At 36.1% G+C, this 26,944-nt stretch overlaps 1 protein-coding gene across 2 annotated transcripts in view; it reads right to left on the bottom strand.

Annotated features, from left to right (window-relative positions):
- The window catches only part of STXBP3 (syntaxin binding protein 3), a 34,537-nt gene that overhangs the window by 5,539 nt on the left and 2,054 nt on the right, over positions 1-26,944 (bottom strand). For both annotated transcript variants that reach the window (XM_026671757.2, XM_087960768.1), the window contains exons 2-14: positions 24,242-24,291; positions 18,827-18,908; positions 17,153-17,229; positions 14,660-14,735; positions 13,580-13,680; positions 11,556-11,704; positions 9,293-9,383; positions 8,527-8,651; positions 4,686-4,790; positions 3,900-3,957; positions 3,447-3,512; positions 2,121-2,201; positions 224-362 (exon numbers count right to left, since the gene is read on the bottom strand). In XM_026671757.2, coding sequence (XP_026527542.1) covers positions 224-362; positions 2,121-2,201; positions 3,447-3,512; positions 3,900-3,957; positions 4,686-4,790; positions 8,527-8,651; positions 9,293-9,383; positions 11,556-11,704; positions 13,580-13,680; positions 14,660-14,735; positions 17,153-17,229; positions 18,827-18,908; positions 24,242-24,291 — 1,200 coding nt within the window. The remainder of the gene's footprint in view (positions 1-223; positions 363-2,120; positions 2,202-3,446; positions 3,513-3,899; positions 3,958-4,685; positions 4,791-8,526; positions 8,652-9,292; positions 9,384-11,555; positions 11,705-13,579; positions 13,681-14,659; positions 14,736-17,152; positions 17,230-18,826; positions 18,909-24,241; positions 24,292-26,944) is intronic.

Here is a 26,944-nt window from a genome sequence, read left to right as displayed (position 1 = left end):
CTCTATTTCTGAGAATAATACAATCTCATGCTTTCTTAGAAATCTCACCAAATTAGTATATAGTGCCAAATTAATTTCGGTTAAGACTGCAATTAAATTATCCTAGGATTCAAAAAATGATGTCGCCTGCAGAAGCACTATCCAGCACAACCATGTTTTTATTTTTATGCATTCAGAAACATTTTGTTCCAATAACCTTAACTGAATATGAAGCAAACCTTACCATTTGTGCTGAAGATATACAGAAGAATAGCTCTTATTTTATCGTAGCTATCATGGCTTTTATTAAGCAGTACTGGAAGGAGAACCCGCATTGAGTCTTTCACTTTCTGTCCCTCAGCATCTGTTCCAAGAGCCAAATCCTAAATTATAAACAAGAAAATACAGCAATGCTTTTAGCATAATCTTCACTGTAACGTTACAATGCTTTTTAAGCCTGTATTTCAGCCAAATAATTTTGAGGAGTTTCTTGTCACATTTAAATTTTTGGTGAAAGTCCTATTTCTTATACATAACTATTACGGGATTATTTTGCTAAAGTAGATTCCAAAAATTCTGAAAATATTAGAAGCAAATAGAACAGAGCTGTATTGGAACAAGTTTTAATTAATCTTGAAGTACATTGTAAGAAATGAATTCACCTTATCTATTTTATAAATAAAACCATTATGTTGCTTGTTCTCTTCCTACCCTTAATTAAAAACTAACAATGGGATGCTGTGGCAATTTCATTTCCAAAAGTTTGTGATCTGATACAATTAAGCCCCTTCCAATTATCCATGAGCTAAAAAGATTCCAACAACATTTTTGTCCTAGAAAAGAGTGCACTGTTCCAGTCACATCAACCTTCACATATGCAAAGTGCTACTTCATCTTAAGGTAAACTTTGAAGCAAAGTTGAGGGCTGAATTTAGATCCCAACCCAGGGGTGGGATCCGACAGGGTTAACTACTGGTTCGGTGATTTACGAGGTTCGGTGATTTATGATGTGCTTCCTTGCATGCTGTGCGCGCGCTTGTAAATTGTCATCAGCTTGGTGCCTGGACAGCTGAGCAGCGCTGTGTGCAGAGAAGTAGCCTTTGAAAAAGCCCTTTTTTTCCTGTTTTTTTAACTGCAGCCGTTCCTCGCACAGCAGCTGAAGTTGAAAAAGCAGGAAATAAAGGTCAGGTAAGAGCCCAGGCGGGCGGGTGGGCAAAAACATCAGCAGACATAGAACCGGTTCTATGTCTGCTGCTCTTCAGAGCTACCGGTTCTACAGAGGTGGACAGAACCGGTAGAAACCCACCCCTGCCCCAACCCATTCAGAAGTATCTGAACCCCCATCTCCAACATTATTCAGTTCTCGAACAATCTTCTCATGTTTTACTAGACAAAATAGGAACTCAGCACTTCCTGTTGTACTTCATCCTATGTAGACTGCCTTAGAAAAGTAAGGATCCCTTTTATAATACTATCAGTTCAGTGGTATCTCTCTGGGAGGTAGGTGGGCAGTTAGATAGATGGATAATGTCAGGACTGCCATTCTGCTACTTTGGCAGATGCCAATCTGCCACACATTATGGAGGGAGGGAGCTGCAGGGAGGAAGAGGGAGGAAGACTGAGATGAGAAGAATTGAAACTACTCTTGGTGCTGTCCCATGGGAGCTGCTGAGTGTTTCAAGGTCATGGATTGGAATGCAACATCAACTAGCCCACCAAGCCAGGGACTGTTACCAAAACAATTCGTTTAAGTGTAATTGGACAGTTTGAAATAACCATGGGAAAGGTGGGGAGAAAAGTTAGCCAGAGCTTTGAGGCCTGAAACTTCAGATCTTACTTTGCTACTCTGTAACCACTTGGCTTTAGTGTACTTTGGCTAATAATGGATCCGAGTCTTTCTTTTCTAATTGACCAAGTCGGGATAGCTGACTGATGAATGGATAGATGGATAAAAAAAATAATTTAGGCTAGGATTTGTCTAATCCAAGGGCATCAAACCTGTATTGTGATGTATCGAGATTTTTGTCCTTGCGGAGCTGGGGTGTCATGGCCTGCATGGGCTGTATCTCGCCCATGGACCACGTGTTTGACACCCCTGGTCTAGTCTAAACAAACTTGGACATTTGAATGGTTTCACATACCTGTTCCACTTTGCACAACTTTTCTATATTACTTTTAAATTTATTCATGCAATCTTCAGCTATGTTAAGGTGCACAACTTGCTGCAAAACAGAAAGGGGAAAAGCTATTTTTTTTAAATTATGCTAAATTAAGTTTACAATTCAAGAACAATTAACAAATGCTTGTATTTCCTAAAACCAATATGATAGTATTTGGATTAAAGTAAGAACCAATCACATTATTCATCATTTTAGACAGAAGTGGTTGTAAGTATAATGAACAAGACTTATACCTGTAGTTGTAATAGTCAGGAAGAAAATAAAGTCTACTGAACTTTGAAGGGTTTCTCTAATGAAGACATGCTTACAATGATCATGACATAATGCAAATTATTGATTTTTTAATGAAATTTAGAATATTGTTAATAGAAATTCATGAGGGTTAATATAAACAACTGCAGCAAACTAGAAAGTTCGGAGTCACAAAATTTTAAGCATTAAATCCATGAGATTCATCAACAGTTATATAATCCTTTGAGATCTGCAGAGGCATTTAAATGACTAAAATCAAGACTAAATGAACTGTGATCTGCTCTACCAATAACCATATAAATATACAAAATCTCTTTAATTCAAATTTAAAATTACCTAAAAATCATGGTTTTGATAAGACAATAGATGGTGTACTAATGCAGATACATCTATAGTCATGCTTTTATCTCAGCATAATTTGGGCAGAGTTTTAGGCCATTATCAGGATTTAAAAATAAAGAAGTCAAAATTTCCAATATGATATGAATTATTGAAGTTCAATCATTCTGCTGTTAACTATATAGATCTTATAAGTTAAAACTGTTGGCCAGCTCTGCAAATTGGTTTTCATCTTCACCACCTACTAACAAGGAAATTTCACCAATTTTATAAAATAGGCATAATAAAAATTACAATTATTATTGATGCATAAGAAACTCTGATAGCTGCCAGTTTTGTTATTACAAATTACATTATTTATGTGTGTAATGTGCTCTGGTTAACAAAAAACACTGGAAAACCTTACAGTGAATAAGCATTATATTCAAACCTGGTCATTGTTAATATAGCTAACAAGATTTTTATAATAATTACCTTCATATAAATATCATTCTGGATAGAAGTACTGAATATAGATGTTTATAGTATTTTGTACTTTTTTTTCTCAGAAGAATGTATACTTTCAAGTTTGTCTCTTCGTTCACTTCCTCCCTCTGCCATTTTCTTTTCTTTTTTTTAATGCTGATTTATTTTATTTTCAACTACATTTTTAAAAACAGTGTTTTCTTCCAGTTTGTCATATAATTTTCTGCTTACCTTAGTAATCTGCTTGCGAAAGTAGGGCATCTTTTTCATAAGCTGGGCCAGATTATTTAATGATATCTGGGGGAAAAGCATTTGTAAAGTCAATTCAAATATTTAACATTTCTTTTTGTCCTCTTAATTTTTTCATCCAAAGACCAGGAAATAACATTATCACAGATTACAAGAAAATTAGTAGTTACTGTTACAATAAAGTAACAATACTGCTGGAAAATGTTTTATGGACTTTAAGCCTACCAAGGATTTTAATCATTTGTCAAAATAGATAAGTATTAAGGGCATTTCATACATCTGAAATCCAAGAACATTTACATTTCAGTAATTCTCCTTTCCACATATCCTTCAGTATTATGTTGTTGGCTATCTGTTTAATAAAGAGTGTAATATTATTATTACCTTCTTTATTATATGCCTATTATATATTATATAAACATAAAAAAATCTTACTTTGCCTTCTGATGCTTTCCTTTTTGAAGAAACTTCTTTCATAAGTTTTGGTATTTCTCTGAAAGTTTAAAAGAAATCTTATTAAATATACATAGAACAGTTGTCTACAGTATTATTTGCTTAATGACAAGCACTGTTTTAGACTAGCTTTCTTCAACCTTTTTATCCAGAAGAAACTTCTGAATAATTTTCAGATCTCAGGGAGCTGTGGAAGTTGAGATGTGGCATGTAAAAGACTCCTACTAGTTCAGAAAACGTTTAAATTTTTTAATGAGCACTGGTTTAGAGAATGGTTTTTTTCCTCCCAATCATGATCTTTCATAGAACTGTAGTGCTTTCTCATGGAACTCTAGAGTTCAGCAGAACCCTAGCTGAAAAAAATCTCTTTTAGACAAATATAAATTTATGTATGTAGACAGGTTGGTGAGGAAAGTATTTTTTAGTTCAACCAAAATAACAAAATGAGGAAGACAGGTTACTTCACCATCAAATAACTTTGTGAGGTGTTTATATTTTAATATATCTACAGAAGGCACTTTTCCAAAACATGCCCAAGTGGTGGTTTTGTTTTTGTTTTTTTTTATATTTTTTTTTTTTTTTTTTTGGTTTTGGTTTTTGGTTTTTTTTTTTTTGCCCTTTTTCTCTTTTTCCCCCGAAAATGGTATTTATACAACACTTAGGTTCCCAACTCTTGGTAAAAAGTGCATGTGCATACACACAATCAAGCTTTATGTAACTGTTATTCCATAACTGTGCTTACAATGTTTTAGAAAAAGTGACACTTACTCCAACACATCTGCAATATGTTTGTGCCTGATTTTTACCCAAAGTTCATCATCTTCCTCTAGAATGGCTTCCCTTTCTTTCCCACTTGCAGCATCAGTCTTATACCTATGTTTAAAAAGCAGTTTATTAATTTTAACCTATGAAGCTCAAGATGTAAAATATTTTTAGCACAGATATTTCATAATTATGGAAAAGCAGTATCACAAAGCTCTTATTTTGAATACATATCAAGAATCAGATGAAAACACAAGTTGCACTTTTCATGAAGTGCTGTAATTTTAAGCATTGCCTAAGCCCCTAAGTAAACAAGGAGGTAATAGCCCGTATGTAAAGTTTATGCTGAAAGTATAATTATACTAAGTTGCAACAACACATATAAAACAGCATGAACTGAAATTAAACAGATTCCCTAAACTCAATTATAAATTTATTTAGAATGTCTAGCTTCTCCTTTAGTACACTGAATTTGACACTACTCAGTTCTTTAATATCCTGTTCTGCACAGAACATTCTATTTTACATAAATAAATAATCAAAATATTAACTTCACATGCAATCACAGCAGACTCTGATAGTGTAACTATTTAATTCACATATATCTATAACTAACATGCTTAGCGTTACATTTCCAACAATTAAGCAGATTACTAAAGACTGAAGGAATACTACAGAGCATACTAAAGTTATGCCACGAAACACTTTATATGCAGAGAAACTCACAGAAATTGATTCAACCAGAAAGCAGTAGAAATACAGGAGGGGAAAATGGAAAGTTAGTTTTAACAAAAGTTAACTCATGGCTGTAACACTAAATAAAGTACTGACTTCTCTTGGAGCATTTCTTCTACCATAGTTGAATGCTATAGTTGCTCACTAATTGCTTTATCACTATAGTTGCTCACTAATCACTTGTTTATATTTGATAAACAGATATTAGGGCTAGGCAAATTCAAGATAATTCCTTATGAATGCACAGGATTGTGTAGGAAGCTCCTTTTTTCCCTGAGTTGTGTAGTTCCTTCTAAAACTACTCCTGGCTGCACCTGCACATGGGTGCATGTATTGTCACTTCACCAGCAGGTACAAAGAACTCAGAGCAAATAATGAATAGCTATGCAAATCTTGGAGAAAGACACTGCTGTTCTACTAATTCAGAAAGAGGTAGTTCATAGCCAGTTCCCTGTGTTCCAAAGGTCTCTTTGGAAACATTTACACAAGTCATACATACCAACAACTTACTCTCGGATTTCTGCAGTGAGATCTGAGGCCTGGTTAGGTATCATTTTAAAAACATATTTAAATGATTTTAAGCTTCCTTTAGGAACAAAAATGCTATCAATAAAATGCTATTATGTTTGGCTGTTCCAGGAAATAAATTAAAATACATGTGGAAGTTCTCAAGAAAACAAGTCTTTGCATTCTAGTAGTTAACAGAGATTGAATTAGTACTGCAGTTGCATAATGGCTTGTGGATCATTAATTTAAATTATGCCATAAAGAAAAATATCTCAGCAAAGGTATTGCTTCTATTAAAAGAGCTCTTTAGAACAATGTTCCATGATCTGTTGCCCTCTAAATACATTGGAATACATTTCTTTGAACTCTAGCCAAATCATGTTTGGCTGTTCTGAGAAATAAATTCAAATACATGTGGCAGGTCTCAAGAAACAGATAATCCAGGTTAGTTCAAAACACAAAGCAAGGCATTTCATAAAACATAAGTTTAGTTTTTCAGCTGTAAATGTCATTTCAACAGTGAAATCAGCAGTTAGTATTCCCAAGGAATACTTTATAGGCTATTTTTTGGCTAAAATGAAAATATGCACAAAAGTACAAAGAACAACTTATATTGCTGGGATGCACTAGACATTAAGATACTGCATTGTTGTAGCCTAATCATATGCTATATGCATCGTTTACTCAGAAATAAATCCCGCCATGCTTTCTAAACATTAATCACTACTAGCTGTTTGTAAGATTATAGGCTTAATAATTCTTTTCATGATTATGATAAAATCAATGGATGACAATATGGTGGTGAAAGTTAACCCCTTAGAAGTATCTACAATTAGATTATAATATGATAATACTATGACCTACAATGTGATCTGAGTTTTGTTTAATTTCAGTAATTAAACAAACATACATCACAAAATAGTGTACTTTATTGGACATATTAAGACATACTAACTGTATTTGTTGGCAAAAATATATTAAAGTTTGTAGAAATTTAAATAGAAATACCTCCTGCACCTGCTGATCAATCCCACACATTGACTTGGAAGCAGCTTGGCATACTCCTACAGAACTGCTGCAACTCATTTATATTTGGGAGTTGTCTGGCACGAACTGCATATTTTAGATCATGCTACATTTCAACAGAGTTAAGACCAGAACTCTGACTTTGCCATTCCAAAGGAAAAAAAAAACTTCCTCCATTTTAGCCATTTTTCCATAGTTTGATCGTTGTCATTCTACATGATACACATTCATTTAAATTTCTGCTTCTGGATGGATAACCTAACATTACTCTGTAGAATTTGCTGGTATGATATCAAATGCACTGTATCCTCAATGATTAGGAGCCGTATAGATTTTAAGACTGCAAAACAGCCTCAAATCATGATATTCCCACTTCCATGCTTTATTTTTTTTAAAAAAATATATTTTATTGATACATTTTCCTTTTAAAGAACATAAAAAATTCCATGTTTATCTGAACAGCGTGTTGTCTGGGCACAATTAATTTTAATTAAAGATACAACAATAACCAAAGTCCTACTAATAAGCTTAATAAACATATCAATACTAATCACAACATAATAATACCATTAATTTATCCATCTTGCGAAATTTCCAATACATATTTTTATTATCTTTTTAGATTCTGTTTAGTTTCTAACCTCTGCTTCATATTTGTGGTGAAGTTATTTTGTTAGAATACAATGTCTTATGTGATTCCCTCCGGAACATAACATTCACTTTAAAAGCCAAAATACCACTTTGTTCATCTGCCCATAAAATATAGCCCATGATCATCTGCATGGTTTTTGGCAAACTTGAGATGGGTAACAATGGACTTCTAGAGAACAATGTTTTTACTCTTTGGTATCTTTCCTGGCATACAGTTCTTGTTTTAGTGTTTCCCATGTGACTCAAACTACTTACCTTAAGAAAGCTGACTAATCTAAGGCTTAACCTTAGCAGGAGTTAGATCAGGGGTGGGCAACTATGGCCCTTCTATGAATTATGGACTTCAACTCCCAGAATTCCTGAGCAAGCATGGCTTGCTCAGGAATTCTGGGAGTTGAAGTCCATAATTCATAGAAGGGCCATAGTTGCCCACCCCTGAGTTAGATGCTCAGATTGTAGCAGATTGTGCTAAAGCAGAGGTCTCCAAACTTGGCAACTGTAAGACTTGTGAACTTCAATTCCCAGAATTCCTCAGCCAGCTATGAAGTCCACAAGTTTTAAAGTTGCCAAGTTTGGGGACCCCTGTACTAAAGGGTTCCCATAATATTCTCTCATCATGTAGGCAGAAAGTTTTCTGTTGCCTCCAGTGTAGAACCTACCATAGGTTTATTGCTCTTTAAATGAGAAAAAATGCTAAGTTTCCACCATAAGTAGCATGCCAGAATATCCCCAGCCCCGCTTTTGAAAGAAAAAAAGTCAGATTGCACCACAAAGCATTTTACTTCTTGGGATATTATTCAGATAATAAAGGATAAACAAAGAGAGCTTGAATATAAAATTGTATGTTTACTTATGCATCTTTAAGCTATTACAGTTTGAAGCTACAAATGTGATCAGTATATAAAGATCAAAATAAAGTTATACTTGCTTGTATGTATCATTTTCAATTGGTAGTAGATCATAAGCCATTGCCTGAAAAGTGAGCTCATGAAGCACAGTAGACACAGAGTCAAAGCCACGATCAATTATTAACAGCTGGGAATTAGTCTTGCCCTGAAACAAAAAAACAAAGAAACCCTGACATACCTTTTTGGTAATACAGAAAAAGGGGAACAGAAAGTTGATTAAAATTTAATGTACAATTTTCTCTAAAAGTGCTAAGCCTCTTTCCTACATAGCTGTCCCAAGCAAAGAGAAAGCAGAGACTAGAAATGAAAGCAATGGAAACTAATGTCCAGAAGACATCAGACAGCAAAACCAGTATGTTCCTTTACTACCCACAACACGCTAATGAAAATAATATTCAGAGAGAACAGGATTTGATACTCCATTCCGTTCTCTATGAAGAACCCTTGTATGTTCTTTCAGACTGGTGCTATCCCCAAGCCAGTTTTCTTTAAATTGAAACTGCAATTATATGCAGACATTAAGTGGTCTTAACAGTGCAATTATGTTTTTTCCCAGCTGGTTGTTTTTGCTTGGTTGTTGTTTTTTTTGCAGCTTCTTAACCATGAGTACAATTTCATATTCCACTGATAGAGGAGCAAAAACTCTTTTCTAAGAGTATATGTCAAAACTATTCAATAAAAACTGCTACAGTAATAGTACTTTCCTTGCCCAGCTACACTTCCTAAAGATTGAGAGAAAGAAGCTATTTATTATCATTTGGAAAAAAAACTGAGCTTTCACCTTACCTTTACTTGACTTCGCTCATCAATTTTATAATAGTTTTCAAGCTTTTTCTCGACTAGCTGGGCAAGCTTGCTGGCATTATCCAAAGGTTTACTGAAAAATGCAAGTATTTCTCTTTAACATTATTAGGTCATTAATGGATCTTTAAAAGAGCATTCACTCAGTAGCTGGAATAATTTGTCATGCAAAAATACTACATATTAATGCACTGGAAATTGCTTTAAACCAGTGTGGACTGTACAGATTAGTGCTATTCAAATTTAAATTGTAAATTAGGAAATGTGTAGAACTTTATTTGAAAGGTAACAGGTGGGGCAATCTACAGTGTATAGCCTTTGACCTATGAACACAATTGAGCCTGGAATTACTATAGTAAATCATTGTGGTGAGGCACCCAATGGCTGCCTTGTTCATTAGCTGCAAGTCTGGCATGCTTAATTGTGATTTGCAAGCTATCTCCTGGGTTGTCAAGTGGAAAAAGTCCCAAGTAAGGAGCACTTCCCCCCATCTCTGCTGGTGTTGTGGTTAGCCGGCAGCAGGTGAGGACAGCTGAGGAGAGCGAGGACTCAGATGAGGAGCCAGGACCATTAGGAAGTGGACTGCTGCCTTCAGAGATTGTGGGGGCTGGCAGCAGCAATGAGGAGGTTCCCGAGGAGCCTGTGCCAAGTGCGCACGCACGCAGGGTTGCTCGCAGGAAAGAGCAGCTGCAGTAGCATGGGAGACTTGGGAGTAAGGCTGCAAGGTAATGGCCCCTCCTTCAAGAAGATAAAAGTCAGCTATGAAGCGAATGTTCTTTGTAGGAAGCAAAGACGTTTTGAAACCCGAGCCTCGTGGACATTGCAATATCTTAAGTTGGTATTTGAAGACTTTTGTGTTGTAAAATATTTCTTATCTGTTATTCTTGGCAGCCTCGCACAGTTTTGGCGAGGTTTGTACTTATCAAAGTTAATTAGTTTGCAGCAGCCTTTTAACCGGGGATTCGTAAGAATCATTAAAAGGTTTCTGTTCCCTTTGGTTTGTGTTTGTTTTATTGGAAAATGGTTTGGTTCAGAACAGCTGGTCACTCTATATAGAAGCACAAGTGGCAGCAATTCCAGCTGCCCCATTGCTTGGCTGAACTTCACTGCCTTGAGTTGTTCTCCAAGCCGGCTTTCTTTTCTCTCTGCAAGGTAGTTTACTTGGTTTCTGCTAGGAGGCATCCCATTTTATCTGTAAGCCCTCACAATGTGCATAAGAAATGGGGCACATGCAATACGGGGAGTGATGCTTTTAAAGCAACACAAGAACAAGGCTCCAGTTGTTCTCCAAAACCACCCATTCCATTTTTTCAAGAACTGGGGAAGACCAGAAGGTTTCTAATGGCTTGCAAAAGAAAGGGACGCTTACTTGCAAAAGCTAAGAGAAGTCTGGTTGCAAAGGGGAAAGGAAGCCCACTTGCAGAGGGAAAGGGCCACCAGCTTGGAGAATGGATTGAGGCGCTGAAGGTCAGCTGGGCAGCAGGGACAAATGCTGCTACTGCTGAGTACCACTGTGCAGGGTGGCCTAGATGGGACAGAAATAAGCATGCAGGAGTTGCAATGCCCCATCAGTCATAAAGGCAGGAATACTGTTAAGTGCCTGAATTTTTATCACATGATCATGGAGGTGCTGCAGTGGCTATAACTTCAGGCTAGTGTCATCACTCCTTTTGGTCATTCATAATTTTGAATGGTCACTGAACGAAGGTCACAAGTTGTGAACTACCAGTAAATGTCAACTGCTCTGGTATTTAACTGTAGCTATTTGCTGTTAATCAGATGAGTTGAAAGGATGGAATTAGGCACAGAAGTACTATTCATCAGCCACTTGAGTAGGATGACACATTTTTCTAAACCAAACCTCACAACTTGGAAAACAAAAAATGTTAAGAAGTATAAGATGACACCAGAAACCTAGGAATCTGAATGAACAATTCCACCCAGTATTTTGCTTTTGGTACAAAACTCTCCCTGGCCCCAACTAGTCCTGAATTTCCTGACAGTCAAAAAAAAAGCTTTTCACTTACATCATAACTTGACAATAGAACTCACTCTTCTGCACATTCAGTGGATTTTGAAAGCAGTGGTATAGAAGTTTAACAAATGCACAACAAATTTAAGATCCCTTTTCACATTCCAGAATAATATACTTCGCTTCCAAATTGCTTAGGCATGGAATCCCATTTCTATTAAGCTAATATAACCCTCAATAAACCGGCAATGGTATAAAAACTGCTTCCAGACTTACTTTTTATATCTGACCCCTGGATTTTCTTCTAGAGTAGCACATAAGGTAACAATTTGCTCAGCAATTTGCTCCATTGCATTATCATTTGTTTTCTCTATGTTGGGACTATAACAGCGGTAGAAGGCATTTGGGACATCAAGAGTAAATACCTAAGTCAAGAAACAGTTTTATTACAGCCTGTTAAGTCTATACAGTGTCAAAAGTATCAGAGAAATATAGGTCAAACATACAGGAGAAAGACAAACTAATGTAATCTCTATTATGGATATTTTTAAAGACAATGATGGATGGCACCTGGTCCCAAGCAAAGAAGAACTCACAATACTAAAATATACATCTTACGTTCTGCTAATATACTGGTACTAATACTTGAGGGGAAAAGCCAGGTCTTATGGAAGGTCAATAGGATCGGAACCATATAGATTTCATGGACAAAGGCACTGTGACAAAAGAAACACATTTCCTGAAGTCCATTAGAAGACTATTTCAGAGAAGGATCCAGAGCATGGCTATCTTTGAGATCTGGCATGACAGGTTAAGACCACTGGAGTCAGAGAAGTAGCCTGGCCCCATGTTGTGCAGGACTTTAAAAGTGATAATAGACACGTTGAATTGAATAGAGGAGCATACTGGGAGCCATCACTTCAGCAGTGAGGTCACATGGGTGAGCCTTGATGTACCTGAGACTGCATGCACTCCTACATTTTGGAATAGGTGGAGTTTCTGAATACCTTTCAAGGGCAGCCCTGTATAGAGTGAATGACAGTAATGCAATCAGGAAGTTACTAAAGCATGAATGAACATGAGCTGAGCCTTCTCATTCAAGAATGAGTGCAACTGATGCAAAAGGTGGATTTGTGCCAGGACTCTTGCAGCCATGTTTGCAATCTGCTTCTCCAACAGGAGCTATGAGTCCAAGATGCCCCTCCCTTAGCAGTCTCAAAGTCCACAATAGCTAAATCTTCTTAAGATTGAATCATAGTTTGTTCTTCCCAATCCAGACCCTCAGTGTCTCAGGGCATTGAAATAAGGCATTCTGGTTGGTATATTACAGTGGGATATTATATGCAAAACAACTTTGGTACTCTCAAGTAAAACGGAGATTCTTAAAAGGTTCTTCAGTCATCATCAGCACTGCTTTGCACTTAACTGTATTTTATCTGATTCATAATTACAATATTGGTAAACTATGGAATAATTTTACTGTAGAGATAATCATAGCCAAATATTTTCAGAAAATATACTATTTTCACTAATGCATTACTCCTCACTGTCAAGAGATTTGTGTTTAATAATTGAAACATATACTAAAATCAGGATTTAAAATTCCATTCGCAGGGAAATCTCTCACAAGTTATTTGTAGGTCAATCACTCTCATGTAACTCAAAAATTGTTGTAAGAACAAAATAGGTGGGCAACCATAGTAATATAATACTCTGAGTTCCTTGGAATAAGTATAGACAAATATTAAATTTAAAGAATACATATGCCAAATAAGAACCACTCTTGCAGTTCTAGTTTAAAAAAAACATAGCCATAAAAACTCAGTTAGGTTTTCTGGTAAACAAAATGCACATTAAGGCTGCAATATAATACAGCTGACCTTGAAAATAAGCCCAGTGAAATAACTGCTTCTACCACTATGTAAATACATTTACCAATCCCTAATTTTCCATTGTTTTTCAGCTAATGAAAAATGGGGAGGGGCCCAGAGAAGAGATGTTATCTATACAATGCTTCTTCCCTGTGATCTTAAAAAGAATCTAAAAGGAACATAAGGAAACCATTTATTATAATTAGACATATAATTAGTTTTGTATAATGCTAAAAATATGTTTTTATGAGAAAAATAGGTCTACAGATGTGATTTGAGTAAGTTCATATATTTTTCATAATTTTAAATTATTTTGTAGTCTTGCAAAAATATAGTCTCACCTCAAAGCAATCAATTTAGCTACATTTAATGTTTTGCAATGGATATAACATTTAAAAATAAAATAAAGAATTAGAGTATTAACTTTACCTGAGATTCATTAGGAATGAAGTTAATATTAATTTCTTTGCATCTTCTGATAGCTTTTGAACAAGATGACTTCATTTTATTGAAAAGTTTGTCATCACAAACTAAAATGGGAAATACATATATATATATATATATATATTACATGTTTTCAGTTTTTCTGCAACAAGTAAAATGCTTCACTCTGTAAGTTAAAAATACTCAAATATCTCTTGAAAATATCACATTTTTCCAGGGCTACTGAGTTTATGTAAAATATTCCATACATAGTTGCAAACTACAGATAGTTCTTGACTTACAAAAACTCACTTAAAGAATGAAGTTACGATGGACTCAAAAAGGTCACTTACAACCCATCACTGAAGATACGCCTGCCATACCACTACTGAAAATATGTGATCACATTTCAGGTGCTTGGCACCCAGGATTTATGAGTTACAGTGTACTGTGGTCACATGATCATGTTTTGCAACATTCTTTGCCATTTTCTTGCAAAAAACACCTTTCAATAACCTGGATTTCGACTTATGACATATCAACTGCTTAATGACTATGGTAATACGCTTAATAATTGTCTTGAAAACAGTCACGTAGTGTCTCGACTTATGACTTTAATGACTTCAAAATTCTGGACTCTGTTATGATGCTAAGTGAAGGACTACCTATAGTTTAAATGCAAAAACAGGCCAAATTGCAGACTAAAATATTTAATCAATTATTTTCATACTGGAATATTATGGTTTATCAAAGAATTTCATATCCTAAGCGTAGCAGAATGTAGCCAATACTATCTTATGCAGGAAACGAAAGTAAATTCTTCTGCATACAACTATTGTTCCAAGCTAACATGCAAACCCTTATGACTCATGCTTGAAGTGTTTAGATTTCCCAAATAAAATAATTTCTTCAGTGTCATGTGAAGCTCCCATAATCTAGTACCACCCTGATAATCTACAAACAGTTAATTTCTCCTTGTTTTAATCACCCTCACCCAATTTTAACAGTAAATTAAAATGCCATTGTCTAATCTGCACCAACAACTATAATTGGAGATCAGTTATTTTTCAATCTGTAAATACTTACAGTCAGTGAAGTAGACATAGGCTGCTTTGTACTTGGATGATTTACTTGCAAAGTCATTTATAAGTCCATCTACAGACTGAATCATGAAGAAAAAAATTATTTTTGTTTGCTTATTCTTCGAACAAATCTATAAAAAAACATTTAATAAATTACGTTCTTCTAACCCAACTTTTCTACTAGTTAGTTAGCTAGTTGAGAAACCGTTAAAATAAGTCTGATATGAATACTCAGGTTATTATTCCTTATGCAAGGAGTTTCAAGGTCAGGAGGAAGATGGGGAGGGGGAAGAACACAAAAATTCTGGCAAACGAACAAGAGCATTTGTAAACGTATTATTCATTTATACAGTTTATTTGTATGGAAAACCCAGCATACATTTAATGTTTTGCAATGGGTGATGTTACATTTAAATGAAAAACCAGCATACATAAAAGGGGGAAAGACAACACATTTACAATGAGCACTTGTACAAACCAAGCTATGATAATATTGCAGTTTAAAATCCTGTGTTAATGCAACTCAATGTAAATTAACCATAGGACTATGTTTAGATACTGTTAGTAACTCTAGTTAATTAAAAATGAGAAAATAATGCTTCTAGAACTTTCCTCTAGTACATGCCATACAAAGAGAGAGAAGGATGTAAGCTGCATCCTGCCCTGACCTAAGCAGTTTGAAAGCATGCAAATATGAATAGATAAACAGTATTATTTTGGTGAGAAGCGTTCAGTGTGCCCCGCCCTATAGTCATGCTGGCCACTTAACCCCGGAAATGTCTTTCGACAAAGCTGACTCCCTCAGCTAAGAAACAGAGATGAGCATCACCCCCTAGAGTCACAATTGGATAGGGGAAATCTTTACCTTTAGTTTTAAACTGCATTTACAGCTGTTTGCAACATTCTATGGTTATGTGACCTCAATTCACATTATTTTTTTGCCAGAAACTGGTGCTTATATCTAGCTTCCTGCAAAAAATGCCCACTGCAAAAAATGGGTTTGCTTAAACGACTATGATGTTTGCTTAACTACTATGGTGGTTCATTTAATAAGTGTTGAAAAAAAAGTCATAAAATCAAGCTAATCACATGACTTAACAATCAGTATGGTTTACAACCATAATTGTGGGATTAATTACTTTTGCAAATTGAGGGCTATAAGTATCAAATTATGTTTTTAACATTGGGGGAGGAATGAAATTACGGGCCCTCCACATGTTACTGAACTATCACCCAGGGGTTTCAATTAGCAGAGACAATGATGACAGTTGTTGAAAGGCATAGCTGAAAAACATCTTGAGACACAATTAAATCTAGTATTATGTGTAGAATTTAGCATAGGATTGAAATCAGACATCTTTCACTGATATAAAAACATGGCCCTAAATTCCATCAATTCTCTCCTTAACTGCAGGTCCTCTACATTATCATGTTATTCTATGTCAGGGGTGTCAAACTCGATTTCATGAAAGCTGCAATAAGGTTGAGTTTGACCTCTGGTGGCCAGGGTAGGTGTGGCTGGGGTGGCATCGCCAGCTTAATGTCATTCGTGTTGCGGGTGCTTGTGGTGGCCCGAGCTCTCTGCCAGTGAAAACGGGCTTCCAATTTCTGTTTTTGGCTGCGACGGCTTCCTGCAACCTTCTTCCAGCGAAAACAGAGCTTGGGCGAGCTGCACACGGGCCTCAAGAGCTCCATTTTCAGCTGCAACAGCCTCCGGCAACCCTCTGCCAGCAAAAACGGATCTCGGGAGGGCTGCAGAGGCACCACAGCCCACTCCTTTACTGTTTTCAGGACATCCCCTTGGGCCAGATCTAAGCACCTTGTGGGCCAGATCCGGCCCCCGGGCCTTGAGTTTGACACTCCTGTTCTATGTAATCAGCACATGATGCGAAGTAGCAATGTATACCTTTTGTAAGGTTATAGAGATGTAGTAGGATCTATGACTCTACAGCAAACAAACAAATAATGTATGTAGGGCATTCAAACAGAAAATAAAAAAGACAGAAAACTCCTATAATAATCTATGTTTACCGATTGCTGCATCTAAACATATTGTCAAGAAAGGACCAGGCTTGAATAGACCTTAAACTGGAACTTAAGCCATCAGTCAGCAAGTACATAACTATGTGACCATAATGTAATGTCATGATCCCTACATAAAGTAAGGAGAAACAGACTTGTATGGCAGAGCACTAGTAACATTAGGCATGATTTTTTAAACTTGTCCAACCAACCTAGACATCTCCAGATACTGCAGAGAATTCCCCTCCATAGGAAGTATAGGGGGCTTGAGTCAAGTGACAGATCTTGGGAATGGCTACCATGCTCTGTGATATGTTTTGACCAGAACTATGTTTAGCACCCTCATTCCCTGCATTATTAAAAAAAATTAAATTAACTGCCCAAAAATTTCTTGCTTCTTTTTTTTCTGGATTGCTTAAAAAAAAAAAAAAAGAATAAGAAAGAACCATGAAGAATTATTCTTCTGGAAACTGACCTTTGTTGTAGGTGTAATAAGATAAATGGCTTTCAGGTGAGGGACTGGTTCACGGTTTTTGTAAACATTCTCCACCGCTGTAAAATAAGATCTTAATTATGAGAGTTACCCTAAGTACACTTGCATGCAAAATTTAAAATACAAACATATGTAACAGATCAATATACAGGATGAACTAAAGTACAAGCTGCTAGATTTTTTTTAAAAAAAGTTGAGAACTGGAGCTGAATGTTGGATCCAGATTGGTGGAACTTCTCTGGAGGAAGAAAAATCACTGAGAAAGTCCAGATAGTAACTCTTTGTAAATAGGCTGAAGGGAATTTTATTTTGCAACTGGCTTATGAATTGAATGGCTGGGAGTTGAGGATTCCATTAATCCTATACCGTAATATACCCTTTTAAGGACATAAAGCTCAATTCAGCTTCATTTTTTCCTTCACTTTTGGATATTTTTTTTATTGTACTGAAAAATTAAGACTTTTCAACTTGGCAAAGTTTCACTGTATTCATCAGGTGAGTTGTCTTCTGGAAGAAATATGGTTTCAATATGATTTTAAAAGCTCTAACTTTTTTTTATTACCAACAAGGATACTTAGAACATGGACATTGAAAAGTTAACAACAAATTAAGGGTCCAGATGGATTTTGAATCATAGTTTTGAATTTATTAGATGAATCATTCCTGTGGGAAATGGAGATTGTTTGGGTTTTTTTTAAAGAAAAAACATGATAATGGAAAACCTTGAAACTTTGACACAAGGGAGAGATATACAGTAAAAAATTTGTATTGTTTACAAAGAAATTTAAAATGGAACAAAAATCCTCAATAGATATTTTTGAATACTGGTCTGTAAAATTACTTGATGTGATAGGTAGCACATGTACCAATGAAATTACAGAAGAACAAGCTACAACAGTTAAATTTGAAATTAATTTGAAGGTGGGCTTAAATCAATGAAAAGGATATGGAGAAAGATGTACCAAATACTGAAACAAAACTAATATCTTACTCCCTTAAAGGAAATGTACAACTGTTAAATTAGAAAAATGATTTGGATAGCTTTTTCTTACTGTATCTACAAAAGAATAGAGTTAAGATCTTGAAGAATTTTATGAGAAGAGACAAAAAAAAGTGTGAGAGGACAAGCTTTACTTATTGCATGAAAAGTCTATTAAAATTTTCAAAAAAATTTAGCTTTAAAAAAGTTGATCAAAACACAAGTTCTGAGAATCTTATTAAAGGGGTTAAAATTAAGATTCTTAACAATTCAGGGAAGTAATAAAAGGTTGACTTATTCAATCAAGGTTAAAATATCAAATTAGCTATATCTGGTTTCTCCTATTAGATTTTTGCTGATAAAGAAGGAATTACAAGATTTTTGGATTTTTGTTGTAAAGAGATGAATTATGTGATAAAAAGAGTTTATGTTGTATTTAAAGCTATTAACATTGTTTTACTTGTTGGTATAAAGGGGGACATTCTTTATGTTTTTCCTTTCTTTTTGCTCTTTTTTAAAAATACTTGTTTCTTTTGTATTTTTATTCGCTTTTATTCTTTCTATTTGAAATTCTTAAAATAATTATGTTTTAAAATTTAATACAGTTTTTACTTTGCAAATGTATTAACTGGCAAAAACTATACCAGGATGATTAATTCCGCTTAGCAGATGCTTACCAGTTATCCCTTCCGCAAGTAGGTCTGTCATTTTACCACATGATGAAAGCAGCTTAGTAGTAAAGTCATCTAGAAGAATTATCTTTGTAAATAAAAGTTAAAAATCAAATCAGTAGTTCAGACAACTGGATACCATCTTAGACTTCAAATTATGTTTTGGTAATATACTGTCAATCTTTGAGGTTGAGTGGACTTGAACAACAAAGTCATGAATATTAAAAATATTTTTTTATTATAGGATTACAATGCCATAATGACAAATCAATTATCTGACCCTTCCCTTGGCCATGGCTCTTTCTCATATTCATCAAAGCTATTATCACCACTCATTACATCTACTATCAATATTAGAATGAGTTTACACTGAACTCAATTGCAAGTACTAAATTTTTCACTAATATACCATATGCAGAGATAAAATGTACACACCAAGCTTTTAATTCCCCAAGTGTATATAATACAACTACATAATCTACAGTGTTTAAACAATTGCTTGATAGCAAGGACAACATATAAATTTAATAATGCTATCTGGATTCATACTTTATGCTAAACCGTAATATGGATTTAATGTATAATACAATCCAGACAACAATACCTTATTCAACAAATTATGGATAAATCTTTGCTATAGCATAATGTGCAAATGAGACCAATGTGTGTATGCAACAGCAGGATTATATTAAAGAAATACTACAAAAATATAACTTCTTGTCCCACAAGTGCAAGTTAATGAATATATTTGCTTCAGAGATCCACCAATTCAGATTCTATTACTATGAAAAAGCAAAAGTAAAGGTAGATTCATATACAATTGAACCATGTAAGTCTCCCAACTGTGATTTCACAACTGTGGCATTGTGTCTGAATACTCAGTCCCATGCCAATTTAATTCATTTTTGTGTTGGATAATAATAAAACAGTTTTTAGATGCTTGGATCCATGCGTGCATAAGATTAGGTGATGTATCAAAAATCCTGGTCCAATTTTTTTAAAATAAAAGCAAATGCCATGATTGGGTCCAGAAACAAATCTATTGTTTCCATGGAAGGAATAAAATTATATATTCCATGTAGTGAACAAAAAAAAAAAATCTGTGTTGACTGAATTTGGTTTACCATGCTATCCAGCTATTTGTTTAAGTACAAACCAGCTGTTCTGTTTCAAAAGAATATACATCTTAAAGGTATACATCTTTGTTTGGTTAAAATGTCATATTTCTTTGGCATTAGTATCTGTAATAACTACATCTTTATTTACTTCATTTTCTATAAAAGAATTCACACTCTTCCAAATTAAACATCTGGACTTTCCTTCAGATATCTATGTAAATGTACCTCATTCCAATAATTCAACAGCTGCCCCAAATTTAGGTAAATTGTATTTGAATAATCTATTCATATTTTATTTTGCCTTGAATTACAGATAGCCCTCCATTTACAACCACAATTGGGCCCATAACCTTGGTCTTTGAGCAAAGCAGGGAAAACAATTCTAAGAATGATGGCATGATGACCCAGGGTGCGGCATGAAAGCAACACAACCAGAGACCAGGTCTAACTCCCCTTTATTGCTCCAAACGTGCCCCCAAACGTTCCCACATTCACAAGCCCTGGAGCAAAGCTCTTACATGAATCTTCAAAAGTCTCTGGCTGCAAGTAATCCAGTAAGCAAGGGTAGCCACAGAGCAATCAGGGCCAGCAGTCCAGTAAGCCATGTTAGGCAACCAGTAAACAGAGCAAGAAGTTCAGCGAAGCAGGCAAACTGGTAAGCCCCACAAGACAGAGCACAACAATCTCCAGACATTGGCAAGTGCACCCAAGACTCCTCAGATTCAATGCTTGTTCCCGACATATGTCCCTCCCACTGGCACTTCCTTACATCTCAGTCCCCAGGTATGCCTTGTGAAAGGGGGTGGGGCATTCTCCTCCCTCGTAGCTGGCTCAATCTGCATTGATCTCATCGTCTCTCTTCCCTCCTTGCTCTTGGATCAGAAGAGGGTAATCCCTGCTCTTCTCCTGAACTCTCCCTGTATGCAGGCGTTACTAATTCAAAACAGCCTTGCCTGGACTGATTCTGCCTTTCCCCAGTTTCCTCCAAGGCCAACAGAGCCGCCCTCTCAATCTCTGTTGGCTCTTGTTCCAGCTCATCTTCCCCTGAAGATTCAGCCTCCGGCGGGGGCATGACAGATGACATTGGCTAGTATTTTCACGAGATCTGAGGTCAATTCCTCTAGCACAGGGGTGTCAAACTCAATTTCACTGAGGGCCGCATTAGGGTTCTGTTTGATCTTGGGGGACCAGGAAGGGTTGTGACCAGCTCGCTGTCACTTGTCGAGGCTCCATTTTTGACCACAATGGCCTCCTGTAGTGGGCCTCCATTTTCGCTGGCAGAGGGCTGTAGGAGGCCATTGTGGTTGAAAATGGAGCCCGGCTGGGCCTTGCATGACCTCCCTGAGCTCTGTTTTCTCTGGCAGAGGCACCACAGGCCAGTCCTTTGCTGTTTCCAGGGCAGTCCCACAGGCCAGATCCAGCCCCTGGACCTTGAGTTTGACAACTCTGTTCTAGCACACTGAGAAAGGAAACATTAATGCTGGCCTTCATTAGTGTTTTCCCCTTCAGAGGGGAAATGAAAAAGTAAACAAAAGCCAGCATTCTAAGCCTTTCACAAAGTTGGTGTTTGAAGGGGAAAATGCTACGGAAGGCCAACATTTTGAAAAGCTCAGAACGTTGGTCTTCCCTAGGATCCAGTGTTTTCACAAGATCTAAGATCTGTTCTTTCAGCACACAGAAAGATTTCACCTCCCTGAAAGAGGAAGGGAGAGGAAATCCCACAGCACATTGGGAGGAATGGATCTCAGATCCAATGTCACTCTGCCCGCAACCTTCTCTGCTTATTTTCCAATTGACTTTCTGGGGAAGCCAGCAGAAAATATTGCAAATGGTAATTACACGATCACAGGGACTCAGTAACTGGTTGTAAATGCACACAGCTTGCCAAACACCCCAAATATGATGCGGGGGTGGTGGGGGGGAAGGCTGGCATTTGTAAAGTACCTGTTCTGAAGCTTTTGTGACTGGGGTCATTAAATGACTGGTCATAGTTCAAATATTACATGTACAGAGAAACATTAGAAGTACTCGACACAAATATCTAGTCTCTTATGATTTCAAAACATAGTTCTCACTTAACAATGGTAATGGGGACGGGCAATTCTGTCATTAAGGTACAGTTGTAAAGTGTGACCTCATGTGACTAAAACATCTTATGATGGTAGTTGCATCAGTCTCAATTGCCATTATTAGGTAAATCCTGTGCAACCACCCAGTCATGTGGTTGCCATTTGTAACTTTCTGCTGGTATGATGACCCGGGGCGTGGCACAAAAGGAACAAGGTCACAAAAATAGGTAAAGTCCCTTTAATTCATCCAACTTGGCCCCCAATATCCAGTTATCGGCTGGAGAAAAAACTCTCCCAAGAATAGTTTGTAAAGGAAAGAAATGCAGTTCAAACCCAAAGTACATATAGATTATAAATAAAAACCAACACAAACCATGCTGCAGCAATTAATGAGACGGGGCAGGATAAGGAATTGAAGACTTCAAAAGATAACGAAACACAAACAGTTGGGAGGACGCCAGAACCCAGTTAAGACTTGACAAACCAAAATAATTCACGCTTTGCTTTCAGCGAGGAGCTGTGCGCAAACACCCTTTTAAAATCCTGTCTTCCCAGCTGTGGCCAATGAAGGGAATGAGGGCCTTTTTCTCCCCTGTAACCCACGTTGCTCCCTTATCCATTCCTCCCTCTGTGCCCTAGGATGAAGAGGGGATGGGCCTGCGTCTTCCTCTGAATGCCTGCACGGACTGTGCCCTTCCCCAGTTTCCTCCATAGCCACCAGAGCCATACTCCCATTCCCTGTCAGCTGTTCAACCTCTCCCTTGGAATTGGATTCCAACAGTGGCATAACAGCTGGCTTCCCTATTGACCTTGTCAGAAAACAGCAGTAAAAATCACAAATAATAATCACATGATGCAGAGACATTATGATGGCCATAAGTATAAGGACCTGTCATAAGTCCTCATCATTCAGCACCGTTGTAACTTTGAATGCTGTTAAACAAGTGGTTCATCAATAAGAACTACCTATAATACCAACCAGTTGATTTATTTGTTTATTATAGCATTTATATGGACACCCAACTCAAACCAGATGACTCTGGGCAGTGTACAAACAAGATGAGCAAAGCATAATCAGTCAATACATATTTTATTAAAATGGCAATCAGAAATGAAATCTTCCTCAGCTGGAATTCAATTCATCCTGATCTCAAGAGACCAGTCTTAACCAAGGTGGTATTCATCAGGTTCTGACCAGTTCTGAAGAACCAGTAGTGGAAATTTTGAGTAGTTCGGAGAACAGGTAAATACCACCTCTGACTGGAGATTTTACAGTATTCTTCCCCTGCCACGCCCACCAAGCCACGCCCACAGAACCGGTAATAAAAACAAACTGAATACCACCACTGGTCTTAACTATCTCTTTAAAGCCCTGTAGGGTTAAGACCAGTTGTATATTGGGGTAAATACTATTCCTTCAGGAATTTCCAATTTTTCCTTATACACTAGGAAACAGAATGTCAAGCTTCAGCTCAACTATGCACTCTTCAAGGACTTTTCTGTTGACTGATCAAACTTCTTCAGCTCCTCTTGTGAATTGAAATAGATGAAATCACTGCTTCTCCTTTCTGAACCCTTATACTGACAGAATAAGAAGGTGACTGTCCTTTAAGCACCCTGACATTCCACAGGATACTGGATAGCATTTTCACAGGACTACGAGATGACTCTTAATCCCATTACGCCAAAGTGCAACAATTCTCAACTGTCAACACAAGTGAAGGAACACAGTTCTACCAGGACAGTCCATCTACCCTGCCCATCAGGTGTCACAGTAACAAATCACATTCATGCTGCTGTGAAGGAGAGGGTCTTCTCTAATGTAACTCTAACAGATGCATCTCCAAACAGCTGAGTGGCAGCCCCTGCCAGAAGCTATTGTACAATTTCAACTGTAGCACTATTCTGCTGTTACAGCCAACCTCAGTGTTGCTGTTCCCACTACTTCTCCCTACAAGTCCAGACCCAGATCCAATAGGAGTTCCAGCAAGCTATCCCAAGCAGAGTAATTCCCACAGACCTGGATGAAGATGCCATAATAAGTGGTCAATAATGCAGATGATTAGCAGTTATAGCCATAGGACTTCCTCCAAAGAACTATGGACCCATTATACTCCTACAAAAGCTTCCAATTACCACCCTTTCCCATTACACATTGAGATGTACCTCGAATTAATTATGTTTAAAATATACTATATAAGTCATAGATAAACCAGTTCAATTATTTTTCTTACCTTCCATTCTTCCTCTTTTCTACAGTCATCAAACACTGATGCTTTTAGTTCTAAAAGAAAAAAAAATATTATGGTTAAAATGAAATAATAGAGAAAAGAAAGGTTTACAGTAGAATGAACTACATTAAAAATAACAGTCCCATGCAATGTCATATATAACATTTAAGAATTAAGTAGTCAGCATTACAAAGTGCAGTGTAGTGCAATGTACTATAAAGTACTGTAAAAACAAGAAAAATTATTAATATGTTGGCATCTTATCCTAATAATCTAATTAAATCTGACTTATTTTAACATAGATACAATAAGAAAGCATGGCTTTCATATCCTGCACATCTTATTTCTGCTTTCCAATTCCAAATTTGCAGGGCAAGCACAAAAAACTTTAGGTCAATACTAGAAGAATAAAAAAAATCACTGTGTTTGCATGAACTACCAGTGTAGAACTTGGATAATGAACCTATATAAGAGCTTTGTAACTTGAGGTCTACTGTACTAAGTGAATCTGAAACAGTCCCTATTTTGAATGACAAAGAACTAAACTTAATTTACAAAGTAGTATACTCATCCATTGACCTTTACTGCTAGTATGTCATGCAAATGAAGTAACTATATGCAAAACTAAAACAGGTATATTTCCTACAGATTCATTTATATAATTGCTACTAAGTCTAAGAAGTCAAGCCTTAACCTTCTTTATCTCTTCTCACTAGATTAGAAAACAAAGCAATGGTATAATTCTTTTTTTTTAGCTTTAAAATAGACTTTATTTACAAAAGATTAAAACACAAACAAACATACAAATATGTAAGAATAAAAAATATATAACTAGAACAATAAACATATTTCTTTCTATTACATTTGATATTAAGATTGATAGCTCATAGTAAACAGTAGTAAGTAATCATTGGCAAGTATTCCTTATCCCTTATCACTTACCTATTAGTTAATAAATACTATATTATTCTCCTATTACTATTGGATTATAACTGTATTGGTTAATCGAATGGAGCCTTCATAATATTTATATAATAGACAAGAAGCTTGAAATCATTATTATTATACATTCAATATATACAATATATGTCCTGGGTTCATTTATCCTGTATATCTTTTTTGTTGCGCTCTACCCAGCTGTACCACTTATCCCAAACCAAATAATACTCTGACTCTTCCTTCCCATTTATTTTGAGCGTGAGCCTCTCCATTTCGGTGCATTCATAGCTTTTTTTAAATAATAATGTGCATCGGTGGTACATCGGGCCTTTTCCAATATTGCGCAAAAGAAATTCGTGCCGCTGTTAATAAGTGGATGATCAGATATCTCACTTTGGGAGGGTATTCCCCTTTAATCATTCCTAGGAGGAACAGTTCCGATTTCCACTCCAGCCCACATTTGATAATTTCTTCTATCCATATTCTTATCCTTGCCCAATATTTTTTAATCTTAGGGCATGTCCACCAAGGATGGAAATAGATACCAAGAGCAATGGTATAATTCTATCAAGCCAGTTATACTTTCCTGAATGACAGAAAAATCCTGAAATCATTTAGTTGGTCTCATAAATTGACTTTTACATGGTCTTATAAATACAAAAATCATGGAATATATAAAATGAATATAAACTTATCCATTTATAAATAGGATAAAGACCTGTCTTTAAAATCATGAATATATGGACTATATGCTAATCATCCTGAAATTCAATAGAGCAATATTAAAAAATCTGCCTAAACAACTTAGATGTTACAAGACAATTCATAGCTTATTTCTTTAGATCACAAATATGGCCTGTGCAACAACATATCAAAGAATCAGTTCCTTGGTTTTTAATATTTTCAGAATGTTTGCATCCACAATGTAGGTTATGATTATTTTAAAACAAAAATCAAGTACCAAACATACAAGCATACACTTTTATCAGCCAGATGGACTTTGTTAATTTCCCATTTTTACATACTATGTTATATTTATGTATTTACCAGTAAATGTATCATATGGAAACTAATTATCGTAAAGGGTTTTTTATTCTTGCAATTGCAGCTTTCCTATAATACTTTCTGAATTAAAGTTCTATACTACGGTAGGGGTTTTTTTCAAACTGGGATTTTGCAAGAATTTGAATGGGTTCCATGAAACTAAGGAGAAACAAACGTTTTATTCTCTTGCAGTTTTCTCCCACTTTCCTTAGTCTTTCCTTAGTCACTATGAGGCTTCTCAGCTGACACTCAGCACACATTCTTGATAAGGGGTTCCAAAGATGTTTGTAACAGGTTCTCTGATGTAAAAAAGGCTTGATACAATGCTGTATCCTTAATCTTTACACAAAATCATAATTATTCTTCCAGATCTTTTCTTTCAAACTTTCCAGGGGTAATGCAATTTGGCTTTACTGTCAATGAAATTAAATGAATTTATAGCAGGCACTGTTTCTCCTGGCAGTAATTATTTTTTCTAAATGTACTATAAAGTTGCAACCATTTATATTTCACTTTACAATTTATCATAAGAGGAAAAGTGTAATTAGCCTTTATCCGCAAAACATTTGAGTTCATATATTGGAACAACGCAGAACAGAAAAGGAACAAGAATGCTCTGAGGGGAAGCAATAGCTTCTTAGTCCATCCCCTTAAGAATTTTTTCAAGTTCATTTCTGAAGGTAAGCATGTGCCTGTTTCCTACTGAGTTACTGGAAACACCTG

The sequence above is a fragment of the Notechis scutatus genome, chromosome 3 (assembly GCF_049901735.1).
Source record: "Notechis scutatus isolate UNSWTSFEM ecotype Mainland chromosome 3, rNotScu1.2, whole genome shotgun sequence".
NCBI classification, from domain to species: domain Eukaryota; kingdom Metazoa; phylum Chordata; class Lepidosauria; order Squamata; family Elapidae; genus Notechis; species Notechis scutatus.
Note: the sequence above shows the minus strand (reverse complement) of the source record. Positions and strands in the feature narration are given on the sequence as shown.